This window comes from Brachyistius frenatus, unplaced genomic scaffold (assembly GCF_029030835.1).
Source record: "Brachyistius frenatus isolate BFR_SWC_R1_liver_20210118 unplaced genomic scaffold, ASM2903083v1 Contig_15, whole genome shotgun sequence".
Classification (NCBI taxonomy): domain Eukaryota; kingdom Metazoa; phylum Chordata; class Actinopteri; family Embiotocidae; genus Brachyistius; species Brachyistius frenatus.
This window is the reverse complement of record NW_027210614.1, coordinates 1,519,227-1,541,847: the sequence shown is the minus strand read 5'-3', so window position 1 is coordinate 1,541,847 and position 22,621 is coordinate 1,519,227. Positions and strand designations below refer to the sequence as shown.

At 41.2% G+C, this 22,621-nt stretch overlaps 1 protein-coding gene across 6 annotated transcripts in view; it reads left to right on the top strand.

The window, feature by feature from the left end:
- The window catches only part of phlpp2 (PH domain and leucine rich repeat protein phosphatase 2), a 35,877-nt gene that overhangs the window by 5,105 nt on the left and 8,151 nt on the right, over positions 1-22,621 (top strand). For 2 of the 6 annotated variants that reach the window (XM_069693489.1, XM_069693488.1), the window contains exons 3-14: positions 2,481-2,614; positions 10,807-10,997; positions 12,168-12,293; positions 15,727-15,881; positions 16,446-16,508; positions 16,888-17,034; positions 17,265-17,495; positions 18,591-18,793; positions 19,016-19,076; positions 19,673-19,768; positions 20,434-20,589; positions 22,110-22,310. In XM_069693489.1, coding sequence (XP_069549590.1) covers positions 2,481-2,614; positions 10,807-10,997; positions 12,168-12,293; positions 15,727-15,881; positions 16,446-16,508; positions 16,888-17,034; positions 17,265-17,495; positions 18,591-18,793; positions 19,016-19,076; positions 19,673-19,768; positions 20,434-20,589; positions 22,110-22,310 — 1,764 coding nt within the window. Of the gene's footprint in view, positions 1-2,480; positions 2,615-10,806; positions 10,998-12,167; positions 12,294-15,726; positions 15,882-16,445; positions 16,509-16,887; positions 17,035-17,264; positions 17,496-18,590; positions 18,794-19,015; positions 19,077-19,672; positions 19,769-20,430; positions 20,590-22,109; positions 22,311-22,621 lie in introns of all 6 variants that reach the window. The other 4 variants (XM_069693491.1, XM_069693490.1, XM_069693493.1 and 1 more) reach the window with 3 other exon arrangements.

Genomic DNA, 22,621 nt, shown 5'->3' with positions numbered 1-22,621 from the left:
TGAAGGTACTGTATAAATGAGCATCTGAAACATACAAAGCTGTTGACAGCAGTGAGATTTGCACGGAGGAAGGATTTGTAAGTATGAACAGGCATAGCAGCTTTTTTTTTTTATTTTTTTTTTTATAGATTTTCTTTTTATAGCTTTTGGTAATGTGCTGCCTACAGGAAAATGTGGTCTGGGTTCTTTCCTGCTTGTATTTTTAGTCAGACAAACTCCCTTTCAAGATAAATTTACTCAGGCGGTAGAGATGATGGAGGACATCCATCGCTTCATTCATCCATTTTTGAAGCTCTTATCCTGGTCAGTGTGACACTGACCAGGATAAGAGCTTCTGTGCCAACAGGGTGAGCAAAGCAGTCCAGTGCTCTTTTTCCCAGCAACAGGCTCTTCCTTGGGGATCCATAAGTGCTCCCAGGACACATGGGATATGTAATCCCTTCAACATGTTCTGGGTATGCCCGGAGTTTCCACTCACTTTGTCATGCCCAGAACACTTCCAAAGGGAGGCTCCCAGACATCTCAACCAGCTCCTGAGGGGAGTGAGCAGCTTGATAACACGGCCTCCTAAATCACTGCGCTCCTCACTCAGAAATGTAAACTCAGGTGACCCCTGTAGCTCAGTCAGGTGCAACCCACACAAGTGATGCAAGGCTATTATTTAGTGAGCTCACCACTGATAAGGTGAGCGCTAGAGCTGTGGTGAGAGGCCCGTTGAAACAAGGTGAAGGGTTGAACAGCAGATGGAGGAAGTTAACTGAATTAAAAGGTTTATAGTCTATTGTCTATTGGCAACTGCTAATATGATATAAGTGTAGTGACTAATTCATAAGTTTGCACAAGTGGAAATGTTCCAATTCTTCTGTTTCTTTCAGTTTTTCTAACAACTTCCTTCTCTGTGTTGGTCTCCATGGTTTGAAACTGAAACCTTGCTGACAAATAATATGTCAAATACACTGATTCAGTTTGCACTCTGCAATGAACAAGACTGTAGAAGTGCATTTAAATTTCATCAGTGTTGGACAAACATTTCCAGTTATTTAGGCTGAAGCTGAAGTTGAGTGGAACAAATAATTGTAATTGGTGTGATAAAAGATGTTATTAAAGCTGTACACATCCACACCTGTGTGGCTGCAGCACAGGAAACCTCTCATATCTCTGTTACATGTCTACATGTCTAGATCAACAGCCCATTTCCATAGTTTTCTGAAAAACTTCCCTCCCTGTCCTGAGGACGGATGAACCTACTGGATACCATTTGACAGACACTCTTGCGGCGCAGCCCGTCAAGGTTGGAGGATTTGCGCATAAATGAGGCATATCTGTGCTAAGTGTAAACAGTCAACAGGGACTGTCACTCATCCTCTCGCTGCCTAAATTCTGCTTTGAGGTGCTGAGGCCACAGCTGTCTGAAAAACTAACATGATCCTGCAAATCGGATAGTCTGGCAGAGAGACACAGGTCTTGGGCATGGACACGGATATTTGTTTGTTTGCTGTGCTTCTTCTGTTTTTTTTTTGGTTTTTTTTAGTTCAATCACTTTTTCTGTCTCATTTACTGTAAATGTTACTCTTTTAATCAAGTTTTGTCTGCGCACCGATATATTTGATCATTCTAGCTGTAACTCAAATGTCATATACTAATCTTTACTATCATCACCTGGTTACTTAATTGTATATTTGGTAGAGTGAAAACTGGAAATGCATTAAAGTCCTAAAAATGGATGGTTCAGACTGCATCTCCAAACAGTTATCAGAAGTGAGTAGATACATTAATATGAGTTAAGCCTTTGTTCTGACAATTTCCCACTGATTAGTTTGACAGTCAAAGTGTGATTTGCATTTGCTGTTGTGCTGTCAAAATGTTCTTTATACAGCCAGACAGTATGAATTGTTGTGAACGGTTGCTTGTATCAGGATATGGCTGCTGGATTGCAGGGTTGACATTTACTCTGTTGGGTATCAGTGATCACTGTCTAGTGGACTAAAACTATTTTCTCAGATTACATAAAATGTATGGTTACAGAGAAATTTACCCGCCTGGAGGGGCATGAGTTCACTTTGCTAGTCGTAGTGAGGAATGCAGTTTTTCCAGAAAGAAAAATCTTGCAATGGCTATTTTGAAGTTAATGACTTATTATTCATTTATCTGTCTTTGTGCAGCCCAAAACCTTTGAATTATTATTGTATTTTGCACCAGTGCATTCTTTCTCCAGTTTGTGGTTTGCTCAAACTCCATTTTGTTTCAAAATTATAAACACAACCCTGATTGTGGTACTGTAGCTGGCAGTAGTGCTTTCAGCTTGGCCAGGTGCCCCATTGGACATAGTTGGTAGAGTTCATAGGTGGGAAGAACTTGAGACAGCTTTGATCACTTGCTACACTTTGCTGAAGCGGATTGGTAAGACTGTCTTACATTTATTTTACAACAAGTTGATGGTCAGCATTGTCACACTGTCTCTACTTGTCTTTGCTGTGCAGGAGGCTCGACCCGTCTGAGCGTCCGCTGCAGATGGTGTATGACTACCTGGCATCTTTGGGCTACTCAGATCCTGTTCGAGTGCAGCAAGAAGCCGCCAACTCAGACCTCAGCTGTATGATCCGTTTCTACAGTGGTGAGTACTCAACCACAGGGGCCATCATCCCAAATTTTCACTGTGTGCTGCTGCTAAGAGGTATCTGCTAAGTGCTTGGTGCCTGTCTCTGAAAACGGACCTAAAGGCCCAAACACGCTGCAGCAGGTCATATATTCCAAAATGGTTTCATCACGTCCTCTTTTGATCACGTGTTAAAAGTGTGTGTGCTTTCAGCAAGGACACACCTCTGGATAAAGTGGAGGCAGTTGTTGTTTGAGACTCTCTGAGTGTGCTGTCTCTAGTATTCAGTATAGCCTGGGATACTATAAACACCCACTCACCATGGGCTCATGATGGCTGACTGAGCATCCTACATCCTGTGGTGTTGCATGCTTCCTCGACCCCAGGACTGGAGTGACAAAGTGTCCCTGCATCAGTGTGATAAATGCAGCACCAGAATGGATGTGACTCTGGAGAAACCAGAGACAAATTTCAGTTCTTGAATGTATCTTAGTACAGCTCACATAAACCTGCAGTTATCGCTAGCTGTCCTCCTTCGACTCTGTCCTTAAAGACACTTATACAATAGCCACAATTCAGGCCTTTTCCATTAAGGATAAATGGTGTAAGATGCTCTGTAATGCGTTTCCACTTAATAAACCAAGTTCTGTTCCTGCTGAGTCAGCGGAACTCCCGATGTTTGGGGTTAGAACTGCTCACAGACTGCCGTGCTATTGAAACAGGAAGACTCACTCCACCACAACATCTAAAGGGCTCACATTTACTTCCTCCCTGTCAAGTACACAGGCCTCCATACACAGAATGCAGTGCTGCTACTTGGACTGAAAATACATGCTAAACTCAAATGTCATCAGTTTTGTAGGGAAGTTCTGTGGAGACACACATGAGGAGATGTTGTATTTCATTACTTTAAGCGTGTCAAACAACCAGATTACATTTAGATTTGTCCTGTTGTAAAGATGTAACACAATTGATAATTAATAACTGTGAGGGTTCTGACTCAGTTGGGAAGCTGAGGAAGTTGAATCCTTGACTTTTTACACTACATAAGAAACCATATTTCACATTATTAAGTCTGGAAAATCATTGCTCAGAACAATATTTGAGTTATAAGCAGCATTTTTATTGTGTTTTGTTTTCTGAGCCTCTTTAACTGATGTTTATTTGTCTAGCTGACCGATCCCAGGGTCACTGTGGCCTCAGTCTTATTCCTAGTCCTTATGTGTCCAGTGGCCAACTGCTGTTTGCTTCTTGCCAACATGGGAACTGATCAGATCTTGGCTACTCTCAGTAGTCAGGCCACATTGGCCAGAGTCTAGCCAGGCCCCTTGGAGACTTCCTGCCTCCTTTTGTCATCTCATGGGAAAAGAGGACCAGGGAACAGGCATGACTGGTATTCAGGCACTCTTAACACCCAGCTTAGGCCCACAGGACAACTTGATTTGACCATTTGATGCCTGTAGAACTGATAAAGAAGTAACTCATAAAATAGCCTCCCTGTTGTTGTGGTAACTTGTGTTCAATTATGTCAGGGTGTTCACTCACTTCCTCCATGCTGGTGTTCAAAAGATTTTTTTTTTTTAAAACACACAAAAAAAAACCCACAAATGGGGCCAGCTTCCCATTTCACAAATAAATGCCACTAGCAAATTGCAGATACATTTGCAAATTCTATAGTCCTGGTTCATGCTCTTGTTTGGGTTTCAAGTATGTTTTGTTTTTTTGATGAATTAAAAGTGTCAGAATTAACTTGAGAAGGTGATCTAATGTTGGAAGTCACAGATTCTATATCAGATGTTTAATAAAATGGAATTTAGGAGCACTCCAGCCACACAGCTTCCCCTGTAGGCCTCATTTTATTGGCTGGCACATGGTAACCTTGGTTTTTTCATTACCACCCACAGTGGTGTTGTAGGTGGGCTGTGTTCTTACTGTTGAAACATAAAACAACAGACTTGTTCTGAGACCCCTCTCACAGGTGTTTGCTTGCCTGCCAGCTGTTGTCAGGGATAATGATCTGACTAAACAGATGAGGGAAGCTGCGGTCCTTCAGTAAAGATTACACCTGCTACAGACCCTCCTGGTGTGGTGGTCTGCATTTAATAGGCTTTGACAGTCTACAGTCTACTGAACATTATTGGTTCCCAGCCTGACAGTAGCTGTAAGACGATCATGAGGCACTAAAAATTGATTAGAGTATCAAGCCATGCAGATAGTTTGGGTTTTATGTCCCCAGATTTTGTCTCCAAGATTTCTGTCATCACCACAACACACGAGAGGTGGATCTTTGTTGGTGCTCACAGTATTTAAAATACAACACCAAAAAGCTAAGTAGCAGCCAGTCTTTTCACACAGAAAACATTGACTTGCTTACTCTCGCCCTCAAATACGCCTTTCACTAACATCCGGCAACATGCATCCAGGGCCACTTTGAAGGACCAACTTCTGCCTGAATAAGCAAATAGAAATACTGACTGCAGCTCATGGTGCCGTACGTTCCTGTGTTCATTACACCTGAAGATCTCTGCCTGCTCTCTTTCTTCTTCTTTTTATTTTTTTTTGTTACCAGAAAAGATGTCCTGTGTGATTCTGCTGAGCGCAGTACTGAAAGGAAAAGTAGTAGAGACTAACTCGCAAACTGAACTGTTGGCTGAGGCAGCTGTTTAGTGATTAAAAACAAACCGCTACCTGACACTTGTTTCACCAAAACCCTTTTCTGTTTTTTTTGTTTTCGTAATTCCTGACACACATCAAACCCACAGTTGTAGAAGAGCCCCAGCTGCTTGCACTGTTCATTTATCCACGCAGTGCAGAGCCTGACCCTCTCAAACCTGCTGGAATAATGAAATAATAAAAGCCTGAATCAAAGTGATTGAGGTTGTGAATTACAAACTCTAGTGATCAGTCATTTACAAACATTAAATACTTTAAATTTAGACTAGATGGCGCATTAAAATGAGGCTGCAGAGAAAAAACATCACTCATTTTGTTAAATTTCTGTTGCTTCAACTCCTCTCCCACGTTACAAGACGTGTTCATGTTTTTCTTTAGTAGTATATTAACGTGATGTATTAGTTTATTTACATATAGTGCAGAGGGGAGGTCCGATCAGATTCATGTGGAGACACATGATAATGCCAGTTGTGAACTGACATACTTTGATCTGACCACTTGTGATCCAATCACCCAGGACGAATGTGAGCACCAGATGTGTTGAGGGCCTCAGAAAAATCCACAGACCACATTATTAAGGATTTAGTTTCCTTTCTAACCACAATGTGTTGTGGCCATTGAAGTGTTTCAAAATGCAATGCAGCAGGTAATTTATTGAACTTCAACATAGTCTTATTTGTTCAGGAAACTCATTTCAAACCTTCTCCAGCCTCCTGCTCCCCTCCTACACACCCTTCTGCTGTGGTGCACAAATGAAATTAAAACAAACATGGACAAGGGAGTACACATTTCTAAATACCGACTTAATAAAAAACACTGCTAGTGAAAACAACCACAGAGACCTGAGGGCCAGTGGCTCTTTGTGTCGACCCATGCAGCTGCAGCCCAGATGAAGGCTGCTGGAAGCTCTGGCGCTTGTCCCCTGGGCTGTGTTCCACCTCTGCCTGGGTGATCCCTTGCATCTTTGAGCTCAGAGACCTGACTGCGTAGTTCATGGTAGGCCCAGTGTCAGGATCAGAGCAGAAGGAAATAAGTCATCTGAGAACAGTGTGAACTCGCCTAGTAAGTTATTGATGCGACTGCTGCTAATTTACTAACGGAAATTAAATCCAAGTGAAGATTATGTATGTCCTAAGCTGTGATGACATGAATGGTGAACCGTCTGGAACTTTGTGTGCCAGTGGTTTATCAGAGTCAAGATGGTCACGTCCTGGAGGAACAGAAAGACTCGGATCACAGTAAATAATCAAGCCCAAGGTTACTATGGTTCAAATAGGGGAAATAGCCTGTTTACAGGGGCACAAAGAGGAGAAGCAGTCAGACTGAGATTTAAGAGAAAAATTTAATTCTATTCAGATCCGAGTTCCCACAGAATTGCCCCGAGCAAGAGATCTGCAGAGAGCAGGCTTTCCCTGGTTTCCTGGCAGCTTCTCATAATATGCTGTTTCTGTGATGGGGTTCTGTTTTTCCCAAGGATTTCCTCTTTCCCATTCTAAACCTGCAGACCGTCTCTCATCCCCGACTCATGGCAAGTTTTAAAGCTAGAAGGCTTACTGCTGCTGCAACATATCCACCATTTTAATGCTCTGTTTTGGTTTTTAATGTCATATTCACAAGCAGTGTTCAGCTGTGGGATTTCCATTTGTGTTCAACACAGTGCACTATTTCTAAATTTGATATATTGATAAGTAAAATTTTTGCACAAAGTTTAAAGAAGAGATTGTTTAAAGTAGAGGTAGACACAGACCACCAAGTGGAGGCATCTGGGTGGTGGGTTGAATTTGAATTTGCTGCCAAAAAGAGCTTGCTGTTCTGAGTCAAATCAGACTGTGTTTCCGCCTCCACTGACCCCCTACTGCATGCTAATGTAATCTATGCAATCTTGAGCAAGACACAAAAGCTCTGGGATACAGGGAGTATTGTTTTCAGCTGAGTGCTCAACAGTTGCTTTGAAATAATCCAATATATGAATAAAAACAGATTCAACCTAGAAGGGCACTCGGTGAGTGCAGACTTCCACGAAGGCTAATAGTTCACTCTTTTATGAAATGCAAATCTTCACCTAAAACTACTATAAATAACAGGATATATTTCCAAAACTATTTGAGCCATTCAAATAGTTTTGGAAATATATCCTGTTATTTGTAGTAGTAGTAGTTAGTAAAGTTAAATAATATCTGATGCCATGTCAGATATTATTTAACTTTACTACCATCTACTGGATTTTTCAATTAAATGAAATTGTATCTATAAAGCACCAACTCACAATACAAGTCACGTCTTACAGACTAAGATAAAGACACTACAATATTATAGAGAGAAAACCAACAGTTCAACAGTTCCTACGTTATCTACATTTGGCGACACTGAAGAGGATAAAGTTAACAGGAAGAAACCACAGACAGAATCAAGCTCAGAGGTGGGCAGCCATCTGCCTTGATGGGTTTACCACGAGCTCCTGTTAAGGGCTATGCTTCCTTCATGCTGTCACCCAGTTGGCCCGGCTAGCCAGCTGCTTTGGTACCTGCTGGGGGACGGCTATCAAAGGCTATGATGGGTCGACCCATACCGGCTACTGGGGCCTGATGAGCTACCACAGCTAAAGGGGTTGTTGTCCATGTGTTTCTGATTCAGTAAGCCTCTCCTCCAATGCTGTGAAAAACTACATTTAGTGCAGACAGCAATATCACTGAAAAGAGGCGGAAGAAAAAACAAAATTTCTTACCCTGAACTGGAGAGAGAAAGAGAAGCAGAGGGACAGACACAAACTAATGCTAACTGCTAAACTCTTTCACAGATGTAAAAAGTGAAGGGGAATTTGCTGACGTACATTATGTGTGCTATCATTTAGTTCAGCTGTTGTAAATTATACATTTGGACTACAACAATAATTTTCATATTTAATCTGTGGCTTATTTTCTAAATTCATCTCTATGTCTATACAGCATTAAAAATCAGTATAAATGTTTATCACTTTTTTCCCGAGCTCAAAATAATGCCATTAAATACCTTGTTTTGTTTGGCCAATTGAAAAACAACAACAAAGAAAATCAGTTTAAAGACAATTTGTTCTAGACAGGCTCATATTTGCAAGGCTTGTCAACCATGGAATAATTGACTTTAACTGCTTTAGTAACTTAATGAGTGATATTAAATAATAATTTTATAATATTATTATTAAGTAGTTCATATGTATAGTAAGAGTTATGAAGACCAGAAGTTACTCCAGTTTTATTCTTTTTTTCTTTAAGGATCTATTTTGGCTTCAGTTTTACAAATTCCTTTCTATCCCTCCACCCTGATATAGTTCCTCAGTTCAGTTCCTTTCTTATTTTTCATCATTCACAAGAAGTTGTGCATCTGCCTCCCTGATCTGTCACTTGTCACTCTGTCCCTGGGGTTTGGCAGCCTCCCTCACAGCAGGACGTTTGGCAGCGGTTGATGATTAGTTGAGAGGAGGCAGCATGGTTCTGTCCGTGGCGCCGCTCCTCCACAAAACAGAGTTGCACAACATGTTTCGGCCATGTCACTAAACCCCTCTGGAGCCGCCGGGAATGGTCGACATTATTTGTCATCAGTGGGATGGGATTGATTTTGACAGGGAGAGGTTGCAGGAGACAGTATGGACGTTTACCAACTCAGTTTGGACTTTTGTGAACAACCTGTTTCCCTAGCAACTATAAGCGCCTCACAGACCTTTGGGGATAGCATGTGTGTTTGTTTTAGAAGTTGACTCTTTATGGTCTGGACTTGTTTGATGTTCTGTGAATAGGCTAATGACTTTCAGACAGGTGGTTGGATTGATATGGAGATGCATAGGGCAATATGTGTATGTGTTGATGCCTGTACGTTCAAACCATAAATGTGCATTTTATGTATTTGTGCATATTTCTCACTAACAGGTCCAGCAGATAAATAATTTAAGTGAGATACCTTTACCTTTTTTAATAAGCCAAAGGTGATCAAGTGTTTTCCAGTCGTGTTTCTGTAGTACTTTAGTTGCGAGCTAATTCTTACACAGAAGCGCAAACAATAGATGTTGAGCTTCATATCATTCTTTAAATGGTTAATATCACAGAGAAAAATATAGTGTGATTTTAAAGAAAGACGCAATAGCTAGTAGATTTAAGTATTGTGTTAAAAACCCCTTCTTGCACTGTTTCAGGGTTGTTTAAGAGTTCTTTCTTCCAACATGGATGTGCATAACATGAATCAGCTACAGCAGGTATGCTCTTTAGGATGCCGTCTCCTGGCAGCACAACAAAGCTAGGTGTGAAGTGGGCTTGTTTTTGGTGATATACCGTGATGCCAGTGAGAGCATCCTGTCAGCCTGTTTCAGCTGGTTGTGAGTTGATATGTGCACTGCAGTGGGCGAGTGTTTTGCTTAATTCGTGGTTTTAATCTGAAGCTGTGTGAGCAAAGAGTAAGTTAAGACAAATACTTGACAATTTCCTTCTACAGACACATTTTTGTTGATAAAGAAATAGAAATAAGCCTGGAAGTGACCTATAGTCCAGCTGTTTTTCCTTTTTTAGAGATCTACTTTGCACTGACCTGGTGAGGTTTTGTGTTCTGAGTCAGGGGACCAAGAAATGCTATTGACCTGCCTGCCAGCCAATTTGTTGTCACAAGTTCCTGATTCATGATCAGTTTCCCTGGCAAAGAAAAACATGAGGAGGCTTTAATTTTATTTGGATGCCCTTGTGAAGTGAAAGGGAAAGTGGAGAGAGAGTTAGACAGAAAGAGAGAGAAAGAGAGAGAGAGAGAGAGAGAGAGAGAAAAAGAGAAAGAGCGAGAGAGAGCAGACTGCCGATGAGAGCATCTGAGTGGGAGGCAGCATAAGTTGGTTTTAGGAAAATGTAACAACAGAGGACAGGAGGCTGAGGCAGTGTCTCCTCCATGCTTATTTGACCTGCCATTAACCTGAGTGTACTTGAAGCCTGGCAGAGACAGCAGCACCGCTGTCTGATGTGTCCTTCAGCAATGGCCAGCTAAGGCTGCCTGCTGTGCAAGTTGGCATAATTAAATTGAACAGAGTGAAGTCAAATGTGACAAAACCCTGACTCATCCATCAGTATGACTTATGCTTCTTCTTGGTTGGTGGAGAGAAAACAGAGAAACCTGCGCTGCTGGGTTGAAAAACAAAACTCTAAAATGGCTTTAATGTAATAGATTTATAATAATAGAGTTAAAAGGATAAACCTCTTCCTGTAAGATCAAATGTATTATTTTGCAGCTAGATGAACCCGCATGAACAGTATATGAGATAACGGGGCAGTGTCCATCACAAGCACTGATGTAAGACCAGTTCCTGGAAGTACTACACTGAGGAGTTGACTAATCTATATGTGATATCCTGATGACCTATGAGGATCTATGTGACTTCATTTTCTGGAAACGTCTTGTGTGTAGCTGCGCAACATTTGCTATTAATTAGCTGAATTTGTTTGTCACAGCAGGGGTGGGGGTTCTTGTGTGTTAGATCGATGCCTGTAGATCAGTGCCAACCTCTGTGTGTTTTTCTTTCTTTCTTCCAGAGCGTCCAGTGAATGCAGACCAGCAGGAGCGGACCCTGCTGAAAGGTGTGTTCAGCGTTAGGAAGGGCAAGACGCAGCTGCACAAGTGGGCAGAGCGGCAGGTCCTGCTCTGTGGCACCTGTTTAATCGTGGCCTCTGTGAAAGACAGCCTGACCGGGAAGATGCACATCCTACCCCTGGTGGGGGGAAAGGTGAGAGCAGCCTGAAAGGGTGTTAACCTATCACTTTCCCCAGAGTCGATCGCACCCTCCAGGCTGAGTGTAGACACTCTACAACAACACGGCTGGGCCAAGCGGCTGGATGAAGTTAAAAAGATGACGTAATACTCCACAGGCAGAATTGTGTATGTCATTCTTCTGCTGTTTCAGAGTTTACTGAGATTGATTGAAGTTAGCATTTTGTAATGAAAACCTGTGTACTCTGGTCTTTGACAGAGCAAAGTTAATTAAATTTAGTTTTATTTATATAGTACTAAATTACAACATGTCATCTCAGTGCACTTAACACAGTAAGGCTGAGACCTTACACCATTACAGAGAGGAACCCAGCAATTCAATAATTCCCACATGAGCGACCATGGGAAGGAAAAAAACCCTCTTTTAGCAGAAAGAAATCTCAGACAGAACCAGGCTCAGAGGTGGGTGGCCAATCACCTTGACCGATTGGGGTGAGGGGAAAGCGGAGAGAGAAAAGAGCAGCAAAGAGAGACAACAAACAATAAACATTCGGCAGGTTGGATGAAGCTCTGGAGTCATGGACACCTGCAGAAAAGTACACGAGAGAGAGAGAGGACAGAGAGGGAGATGAAGAAAGAAGACGCACAGTTAAGGACATGCAATAGTGGCATATAAACACATGGAGAGTGAAAGACAGAGGAGCTCATTGCATCATGGGAGGTTCCCCAGCATCCTAGGTGGATATAGCAGCATACCTAAAGGATGGTTCAGGGTCACATGAGCCAGCCCTAACAATTACCTCTATCAAATAGAATTTATCAAAAAATTGAAAGAAAAAAAGACGATACTTCTGCATCCATTTTTTTTTTTAAATAAAAAAAAAAATTGTTTATTGTGAATCATACAATGTTCTAGGACTACAATCTTAAATGTTTTGGTGTTATCACTGCTCTCCTTGTGCTTTCGCCCTAAGTAATGTTATAACACAACTGAAGTGAACATGTTCTCTAAGGGATCTTTCAGTAAACATCAGAACTGAAGATCACTGAAGTAGAGAACAGTGATGGAAAGTTGGTACTGCAAACAAACACATAATCTCAAACGAAATACTGAACCAACAGTGACTGACATACACCTATCATGATAATGGTGTTCATCCTATCTGTGTGTTGTCTTTGTATCGAGGTGGAGGAAGTGAGGCGGAGGCAACACTGCCTGATGTTCAGCTCAGCTGGATCACAGGCCCAGACATACTTTGTCAACTTTGACACACTCGCAGACTACCAGCGATGGCATCGGCAGGCATTAAAAGTAAGCAAGAGACAAAGGGTGTGTGTCATGCTGTGTGTGTTGCACAACAAGTGTCTCCTGTGGTTTCTTTCAGCAGCAGTTTGTTTGCTTACAGTTGGTCCCTCGTGGCTTGTACTTAAATCAGCAATTCAAGGTCGGAGCTACAGTTGCATTGTGCCTGTTGAGTCGTCCAGTGAGACACTGCCCCTCCGTCTGAGTGTGTCTGATTGGCTTCACAGAGGCACTGTTGGGTATTAATTGAACAATATACATCTATTCCGATTTTTTTTTTTCTTTTACTTCGATGAGGGGCCCTCAGCAGCAAAGCTGTATATAGTATAATTCACTGTGGATTACAGGATGCTAAATGACTCAAACATATTTTTGTACTTGGGTTATTCACAATGTGTTTTTCAGAGAGTCCTGCCAGTTCTTCACAGCTGCTCATCAAAAAATGCATTGTTTCTATTCTGCTCAGCTTGCTTTGTCTCTAATATCCTAATTAATGGCTGTTGTGCTGCAGCCCCTTCCTGGAGCTGAACAACCTCTCTGAGACTCTCCACTGAGGCAGAGCCAGCATACAATTAGCCATGGAGGGAGAAAGCCAACAGAAAAAAAAGAAAATCCAATTAGTTGCAGATTCATATTAAGTTCAAGATCTCTCTCTACCACGTTGGTATGGATTACTGGGTTAGAGTAGCCTGTTAGCGCACTGTATATCAGCGGAGACTTAGACTAGAGGTTTCTATGGAGACTGTGAATGATGACTGATGAAGGTTTTTGGTGGATTTGGGCCAGTGTTTACGCTAGACTGCATAAATCGTGAGCAGTGTTTGTGCATGAGGAAGTCAGCAATTGCATTTGTGCTTGCAAAATGACCATGCAGCAGAAAACTGAATACTGTGGGGATATGTTATACAGCACAATATCAACATTTACATTTATAGGACGTTGGAATATGTAAAATATCCAGCAGATTAGCCGTAGTCTAAAACTAATTATATCCTGTATTTATTTTCAGCTGAGGAGCATTTGGTATTTAATATTTCAGTTTTTACAAATGAGAGAAAATGTATGCGTTACCCCAGAATTTTTTTTTGTTTTCCAGACCACAGTTTCACCTAAAAACAAGGAAAACACAACTTATAACAGCTGTGCAAATATGTAATTTATGTGCTTTTGTAATTATGAAATAAAAACAGCTCTTATGGGAATTTAAATGCATTTTAATTTTACATTACGTGTCCCCTTTTGCTGACACTGGCTTTAAATTTAGTGGAGGCACGGCATACAAGAACATAGATAACGTCAATTATCTCCAGCAGGCAAGAATATTATGTTATTTTTTGTTGTTAATGTAGCTCTGTCTGGATGGCGGCTAAGATTTGTTAATTTGTTTGTAATAATATTTATTTTTTTGACTCAATATTGAGTCACCACTCCTCTAGAATAAGAACAGGGTGTGAGGAGGGTTTTCTGCAACATCATGACATTTTATCGAACAGGACCGGAGAGTAATTGAAATTGAATTGAGATGTCAATCAAGTGCTGCCTGACTGAACTAGATATTTCTGGGGAAATGGCAAAAGGGGAGAGATTAGCTTTTTTTTTTTTTTTTTTTTTTTTTACAGTTACTGTTAACATACTGTAACTGTGATACCATACTGTGAGTTTAGCTGTGATCGGCTGTGTTGGTTGGTCCAGCAGGCAAAAGCAGAATGCCCTCGTGGTTCACCTCCTGTTGAAAACTATAACTTGTTGATTTAGGATTTAGAGAATCACCGTCACTGGTTAAAATCACATTTCTTATTTCACAAGGTTAATTACTAAGAAAATCATCTAAACAGAAAATCTTTTCTATTTTCTCTCTATCTTTGTGTTTCCATTGCTCATTCTCATATCACGTATTTACTCCTTTTAAAGAGGAGTACCTTTTTAAAGTGGTTGGCAGATGAGTCGTTTTGTGGGAGATGAGCAGTTTTGTCTTTGTTGTCTCCAAATGCAGTGATGTGATGTCATGCTCTGCTGAGCAGCCGTCCCATTTTCTGGGTTGCTGCACAGTGTGCAGCTCTGTAGTTAATGGAGGAGACAGTCCTCAGACTAGACTGGACGAGCACTGCTCGGTAGCCTGCTCTGATGGCTGCCCTGTAAACAATCATCACTCATCAAGATGATGGAGGGTCTGCACAGCCAGGTTTTTGCAAGGAAAAGAAAGAAGTGGAGTAGACTGAAATTTGAACCATGCTAAAACAAAATCACAAATGTAGATGCCATCACACACTCTGTGACAGTCGCACATATTAGTTTTGCAACTTGTGTGGCTAAAGTGCCTTACTGCATTTGTTACCTGGTGGCTTTAGACTAAAACAATACAATTCAACAACACTACAAACTACTGCTAGCTCTCAAAATGATCATAACGTTGTGTCAACATCTCTCTAATACAGCTTCAAGAAAAACTAAACACTATAACTGTCATGATGGTTGGATTCACTCCATGTCTGTTGTATTAGACTGTATTGGGTTTAGATGTACATGATGTACCTAATTACCTGGCAACTGATAACTTGATAAGATCTGATTGTAGCTGGTTGATAATTATTCTGTTTGAATACATTTTAATTAATTACCACTGTGTTTCCACAGAAGATGAACTCTGTTGCACTGGAAAGTGGGGCATCGTCTGTCTGATTGAGTTCTTCACTACTTGTATGATCTTAGGAGTACATAGTTGCTTTCACTGCCCTTTGCCCCAGCTGACATGCAGTAAAGATTTATGTCAATAGGGTGCTGGTGTCTTTAGGGTTGGCGTTCACTGTAAGGCACAAAGTGGGAGAGTGATGGCCGCCTGACTGTGTTGATCAAAGACTCTTATTATTCTTGTGCAAGAAGGTGCAGGAGGTTTTCTGATTTAATATACTAACTGAAAGGAGAATGCTGGTTTCCTTGATTAAGTTTGGTTGGTGCTGATAGTGAAGTCATTGAAATTGAGTTTTGGTCCTATATCACAAAGCTATCAAAGACTCTTGAGGATAACTTACAAGTCAAACCCATCTACTTTAGGAGAATAGATAGATGTGTATATTGATAGGATAGCTTCTTAGTTGATGAGTGAAGTGTCATGTGTTAGCTGGAGAGACATTATATATCTCCACTTCTGATAACAGTATTATTTAAAACAAACAAGTAAACCAAAAAGTTTGGATGTAAGTGCTCTACAAACTGTGATATGAAAGAAAAGATATTGACTGACAAATAGAAAATAATAGCACTAACTGGAAATCCTTGAGGCTCCATTTCTTAACTGTGTGTGTGTGTGTGTGTGTGTGTGTGTGTGTGTGTGTGTGTGTGTGTGTGTGTGTGTGTGTGTGTGTGTGTGTGTGTGTGTGTGTGTGTGTGTGTGTGTGTGTGTGTGTGTGTGCGTGCGTGCGTGCGTGCGTGCGTGCGTGTGCAGGTGGTGTCTCAGACAGTCAGCCTGGTGGACCTGTCCTGCTACAGTCTTGAAACGGTGCCTGAGTATCTGTTTTACAGTCAGGATATCACCCACCTCAACCTCCGACACAACTTCATGAGCCTGCAGGGACCTGGAGGCCTGCTCAACCTCCCCAGGTAATCACTGTGAATTTTTACAAACATAATTCCAATAAAGGCAGTTCTATGATGTGTTAAGCATCTTCAATCTCGTTATTTCCTGATGCCTCAAGCATTGGTCGGCTGGGTGTGTGTATACTGTGTTATTAATGAATACATGACATTATAAAGGGACAGATTTACACATTAATGTATTTGACCCCTCAAACTCTCATGCTCCCTCTTTCTTATTTATTTATTTCAAAAAATAATACATGAATAACCGGTGTTGTGACTAATGGCAGTCACTTCAAACTATCACAGAACCTGCGGACCTCAGAGGAACGTTAACATTCAAGATATAACTTCATCACTTCATTCATCACTTGTGTCACAGATTTTAACATAAACAGCCCAGCTGATGTGTAGGATGTATTTCTATCTGGAGAACTCAGCTGAGACCTTAAACAATGACGACTTCATATCATCATTATGAAATGTTGTCGACAATGTATGACAGGCCTTCATCCACTGGTAATATTAAGGTTGTAATGAGGGTCATTTGAATACAGCGTTTTTCATCTTCATAACATATCTCCACAGTGTTCACCCTAAAGAAGAATTGCAATTGAAGAAAACAAGAATTGCCATTCAGCCTCAGGCACTGTGGGTTTTCCTGTGTTTTCATAGTTCTTTTAGCTCAGTGTGCCGGACATGTCGCCTCCTGTGACCCTTAATAAAACAACTTAAAAACATATGTCCCTCTTAATTTACATCAAAGGCTTTGATTTGTGTTGTGATTCTGTGTTGTTATCGGACTTTTTACCTTTTTTTCTGGCACTTTGACAACAGTACCACATCATAGTCAGGTGTTGTCAGAGACACATCCTTATATCAAACTATGTTGGTTTATATTTGATGATATTTTTGCAAATTAATTGAGCAAATGTCACAATAAGTATTCTAAGCAAATCAAGAAATTTGATTTTCTTTTTTTGTAGATTTTTTTTTGAAAGGACCTTCATCCTACTCTCTCTGTCTTTAGGTTTTCACAGCTGAAGAGCCTGAACTTATCTCACAACCGTCTGGGGGTGTTCCCTGAATGTGTGTGTGAGATCCTCACCCTAACTGAACTCAACCTCTCCTGTAATAGTCTCCACACCATCCCTGTACAGATAGGCAACCTTCAAAGGTGTGACACACATACGCTACACATTATATGTACACCACATAGATATGTTTAGGATAAATGAAGCTGGAACTGCATGATAAAAAAAAGAGTCCTCTATGCCGTGAGCTTGCTGAATTTAGGATGCTGCTCAGTGAACAAAGGATATACTACAAATGAATGCAAGCAGAAATTTGGACCACTTTGAAGCAAAAAGAAAGCAAAACATGCCTGTTTTGTGTTTCATCTTGCAGCCTGCAGACACTGTCTTTGGATGGAAACCACCTCAGCTCCCTGCCTGAAGAGCTGGGTGGCCTGTTCCAGCTTAACAGCCTAGGGCTCTCGTTCAACAACTTCTCTCACATCCCTGCTGTGCTGGAGAGGTTGAGTGCAGTGGACAAACTAGCTATGGCTGGGAACAGAGTGGAGACTCTGGAGTTGTGTACTCTGGTCAGAATGAGCCACCTGAAAAACATCGACATCCGGTAAGAGGCCGGTCAGGGAACAAACAACTGTCAGCCTCTGCACTTCACCTGTCTCATCCTTCACTATCTCTTCTTTCTCTTCCTCCTCTTTAAGTGAACATATCTGTTGTTGTGTGGATGATAAAGGGTCAATATGTAATATGTAAAAGAAGCCCACCAATCACTGTCAGTCATATCTTGGTCAGTCATTCAGTGACTATGGGGTGGAGAATAACTCTATCTATAAAGTTCCTCCTTTATCTTTATCTTCCTCCATCAGTGACAGAAAGATACATGTCCTGACGCAAACACTTAGTCTGAACCTCAGCCATTGCTGCTTTCCTCACCACTCCTGTAAGCCTCACCTTTTTATTTAACATTTATTTATAGATACTAGATTTGCTGAGAATTTACTGCATTGCCCTACATCAAAGCTACATTCACACCTGGGAACTGCCCAGAACCACAGCCATGCTTATTTGCAGCTATACGCAGCTCCACAGGAACACTTGGGTGCCAAGTGTCTTGCTTTAAAGGACCTCTCTGGCAGGCAATGAGAGATGGAGAAGTTGATTTTTCTTACCGGTCTGGCGATCAAACCAGCAACCACTTCCCCCAAAGTGAGCCAGATAATAACTCAACTTTGTGAGTTAAGTTGTGGTCAGGCAATAGCAGACTATATTTTTAAGGGGCAAAGTGCATCTGTGATGGATTAGTGTGCTGGCGGTTCTCATAAAGGAGGAGTTGTTGTTTATTAATGTGATGGATGGGAGCACATGGAGACTTGATCTTAGCACAGTGCCTCACCAGACAGCCTTGAACTAAGGTTTCTCTTGTCTTTGTTTGAGTTCATGACAACAGTGAATGCTGATAAGATGCCCTCGTAAACTAAAATAGTAAAAGCTGGATGTGATGTTTTAGAAAATAAACTAATTTGCAACAGTGCATATGACACTGATATTTTTTGTTTGATGTACCACAGTATCTTTATTGTACTTCCTGCATTTAGTATTTACTTTATACTTACCCACCTTCACACTAAATACAAAATTTTTTCCTCGGTTTATATGATTATAATCCGTGTATATGATCCTTTGTTCTCTCTGTTAAACGTAGTTTAAATGGGCTGCGATGGGTGAAAAGTGAGAACCTCGAGGCAGTGAGCCAGGTGACCCAGCTGGACATACGGGACAATTGCTTGGACTCACTAGACCTGAGCTCCGTCTGCAACCTGGAGACTCTGCACTGCCAGCGCAACCAGCTGGGGACACTCACACTCAGCGGTTTCACACTGCGCATGCTTCATGCCGGCAGCAACCGTGAGTCACATAGAGCACCAACTAGCTGCTAATATTGCCTCACTGGCCATGCGCGTGTGTGTGTGTGTGTGTGTGTGTGTGTGTGTGTGTGTGTGTGTGTGTGTGTGTGTGTGTGTGTGTGTGTGTGTTCAGGCCCTTCTCTCTAATGATACATTCATCTTAACAACACAGAGAAACAGACCAGATGTTTAGCTAATGATTGCTGCTTTTATCTGCCCACAGGCCTTGCGACAGTTAACATATACCCAGTCCCTAACCAGCTGACACACATGGACCTATCACAGTGAGTTCTGGCTGGGAATATAAAGTGGCTATGGTGTGTGTGTGGGGGGTCACAGATATGTGAAAAGAGTCTAAACATAATATCTTCATCTTAGTGTTCATTAATCTAGTTGTCCACAGTGTTTGTGTGGTTGTTAATCAGTTTGAATACTTAACTGGATAATCAATACCCAACAACCTTAAAACAGAATATTCTGTGGAATCAACCCAGTGAAGTGAAGTGTAAGGTAGTGAATCTCACAAACCTTTGGCCTACACCAAACACTTTCCTCCAGCAAATTTTTGGGTGTTGGGCTAATTCTGCACAGTAAATTTACAATTTAGTATTCGTTAAATAAACTGCCTTTTGTTTCTGAACCACTAGTGTAAAAAACATCTCTTCCTCTGATCAATCTCCAGGTTTGACTGCACAAACTAACTGTTTTTATTAAAATGCAGATCATTTGCATGCTTAAATAACCCTGGAGGATATCAGTTTGGCCTCGTTGATTATAAAAGAGTTTACTCAACTGTACAATTAAAGCAAAATGCCAACTCTGCTCAGTTTGAGTGTCCGTGTGTGTCTTTCTATGTATGTGACTGTGTGTGTTGAGACAGGAACCTCTTGGAGTACCTTCCTGACTGGGTGTGTGACTGCAGAAAAATTGAGATGTTGGACGTCACACACAACCTCCTGTCTGAGCTTCCTTCCAGGTTATGGGACTTTTTTTTGTCTCTAATCCTGAACATTTTCTGCTCAAATTGTCTTATTTATGTCGCATAAATTTAATTTGTTCCACTTTAAAGAGCTGGCTATGCTGTCCAGAATTAGAATTACACATAGTCATGCTTTTTAACCGCTCACTCTGATGCCAAACAGTTTTTCATGGTGCCAATTTAAAGATTTTGTCATGGAGGTGGACACATGGGAAGAACAAGGCACAAATAACAGCTGCCACCACTTTTATTGTGGACGACTGTATCTGTGTCTTTTGGCTGTAACAGTAAAACACGGCAATCGTATGGTGCTCAGCTCGGGGTATCATCACTCGCTGCCAGCCTTCAGCACAGGCATTTGCATTTGAATGAATGAATCAGAAAAACAGTTGCAGATTTGATGATATTCCTCCATCCACTGTACCCACTCGTAACTTCTGTGATGATGTTGGGGGAGACTAAATAGCTGCTGCGTTAGCCTGTATAGGCAGCCAAGCTGAATAGGTCATTGGCGGATTAGTAAGGACCCCTACCACACACATACACACACACACTGAGCTTCACAAGTGGTTAGTCTCCACAGGGAGAGGATGTGTACTGCCTTTTCTTTTTTTTTTCTTGTCCTAATCTCGCTCTGTGACCTCTCCTCTGGCCCCCAGCAGACTGCTCAACAGCTTGAGTTTGAGGAAGCTGCTGACGGGGAACAATCGTTTGCAGAGAGTGCCTGACCTACTAGACCATGTCCCTCTGGAAGCCCTGGACCTCCAGCACAACAAGCTAGTGGAGCTTCCTGAGGGTCTCTTTTATAAGGCCTTAAAGTGAGTCTCTCCACAAATGTTTCTGTTTCTTTTTCCACTGCGTCCTCAAGGCTATCTATGTTGTTATCCGAGTCATTTTTCAGCTGGTTCCTCTGCTTTGAAACTTTTACTGGCAGTGCCTTCCCTGTTATATTGGAGTGGACAGTTACTGTATTACTGGTTTTGAGAATGAAGTGTGGATTGTATGAAGGGATTGTGGTCAACATCAATGGTGCATTCCAGACCGTAACTGGAGCTTCATTTGCTCTCCTACTTCCTGTGTGCTAAATCACTTAATACCCATTAGCAGTTCAAATGCTCTAATGCACTTTACTGTTTCTAATGCTGAGACATAATGGCAGTGACTTTTTTGGACGTAATGGGTTTCCTGATATGTTGTCTAAGAGCTGCACAACGTATGAGGGAAAGCAGTTGCACTCAAGACTGATGGAAACAAGTGTGACTAACTAATACTTTTTACATATACATATATGTATGTAGCAAAAAGGCACAAGGCTGGTAAGATGTCAACAGTCTTGTAATGTTAATGGCCTGCGGAGATAAAAAAAAAAATACCCTTCAGTAACGTCTGACTATGTTTTAAAAACAACAGCGTGGCAAGGTTCAGTCCTTATTGGGTCAAAAAGACAGGTTTTTATTGCTGTTGGCATGTGATATGCACAGACATTAACTTAACAACACCAATTACTTAAGAACCAGTGCAGCTCAAATTGCTGTCCCTCCTGTCTTTGCAGGTTCAGCAATATGTAAATCGATGCTCCACTTGCAAGGATAATTTTCCTGTCTGTGTTCAAGAGTCTTCTTCAGTACATCGAATAGAAGAACGGATCTTAGAAAATGTAAAACCTCTTTAACCATAGGATATCTGAACTGACACCTCAATCATCACATTTATTACTACACTATCCTATTCCCTGAAGTAGCTGAGGCCAACATCAATAGCGTTCACTTTTCTGCATCATATGAATGACAGTTTACTCGTGTTCTTTCCAAACTCCAGAGATTTGTTTTTACCTTCCACTACAGAAAAAGCACAATGAATTTCACATGTGCAAAAAAAATCCCATGTCATGTGACCACCTGAGCACATGTGAAAAAGGTAAAACATGTATTTTGCCCAATGGGAAATGTGGTTTTGGAACATTTATGCTTCCCAGGTGAACATTTTTCCACATATTTTCCCCATGTTATCATATGTTGCAACATGTGGTAAATATGTCTCATACATGTGATCACATGTGTCCCATGTGGAAAACATGGGAAGCGCTTGTGTTTTTTCTTTAAGGTTTGTGAAACCTAGAAGGTGTCTAACACACTCTGCTTGGGATTTTCAATGTGGAAATCACCAAATGCATATAATGTTAATGATACTGATCATCCACCATTTATACAAATATGGGCACCACGGATTTTTGTAGCTTTAACTTCCCCAGTGGTTAACAAGGCAGGAATGGGTGGGTGCACTCCTCAGATGAAACTTAAACTGTGTATTTCTTGGTTTTATTTGTCTTCCCTCACAGCCTAAAATACCTAAACGTGTCAGCCAATGCCCTGGAAAATATTCCTTCCAGCAGCCAATCAGAGGAGAGCCTCAGCACACTCCAGGAGCTCTACCTGACAGGCAACAACCTGAACGAGAACTGCGGTGCTCTGTTGGTTGGACACCAGAACCTGCGGATCCTTCACATTGCCTACAACCAGTTACTCTCATTCCCTGCCAGGTGTGTTACTGTACCTTCTGTGTCACTTTTAACAACAGGGTTTATACTTACCCCTTTTATGTATCTTTAAAGTGTTAAAAACACTCTACTAGTATGAACAAGATGTGTAGTAATTATTTACAGCTTCATCATTTGTATCAACAAAACATCTAAAAACACTTACTCCCTTTTTAGTAAAAAAATGTATTAACTGATGATTGCCTGTTTTGTGTTTATACCCTCTGCAAAGTCTCTTAAAATGTTACATTTATTCACATTGTTTAGAGATTTGCTATTCAAATAAAGTTATTACCAAGAACCATTACCTAAGA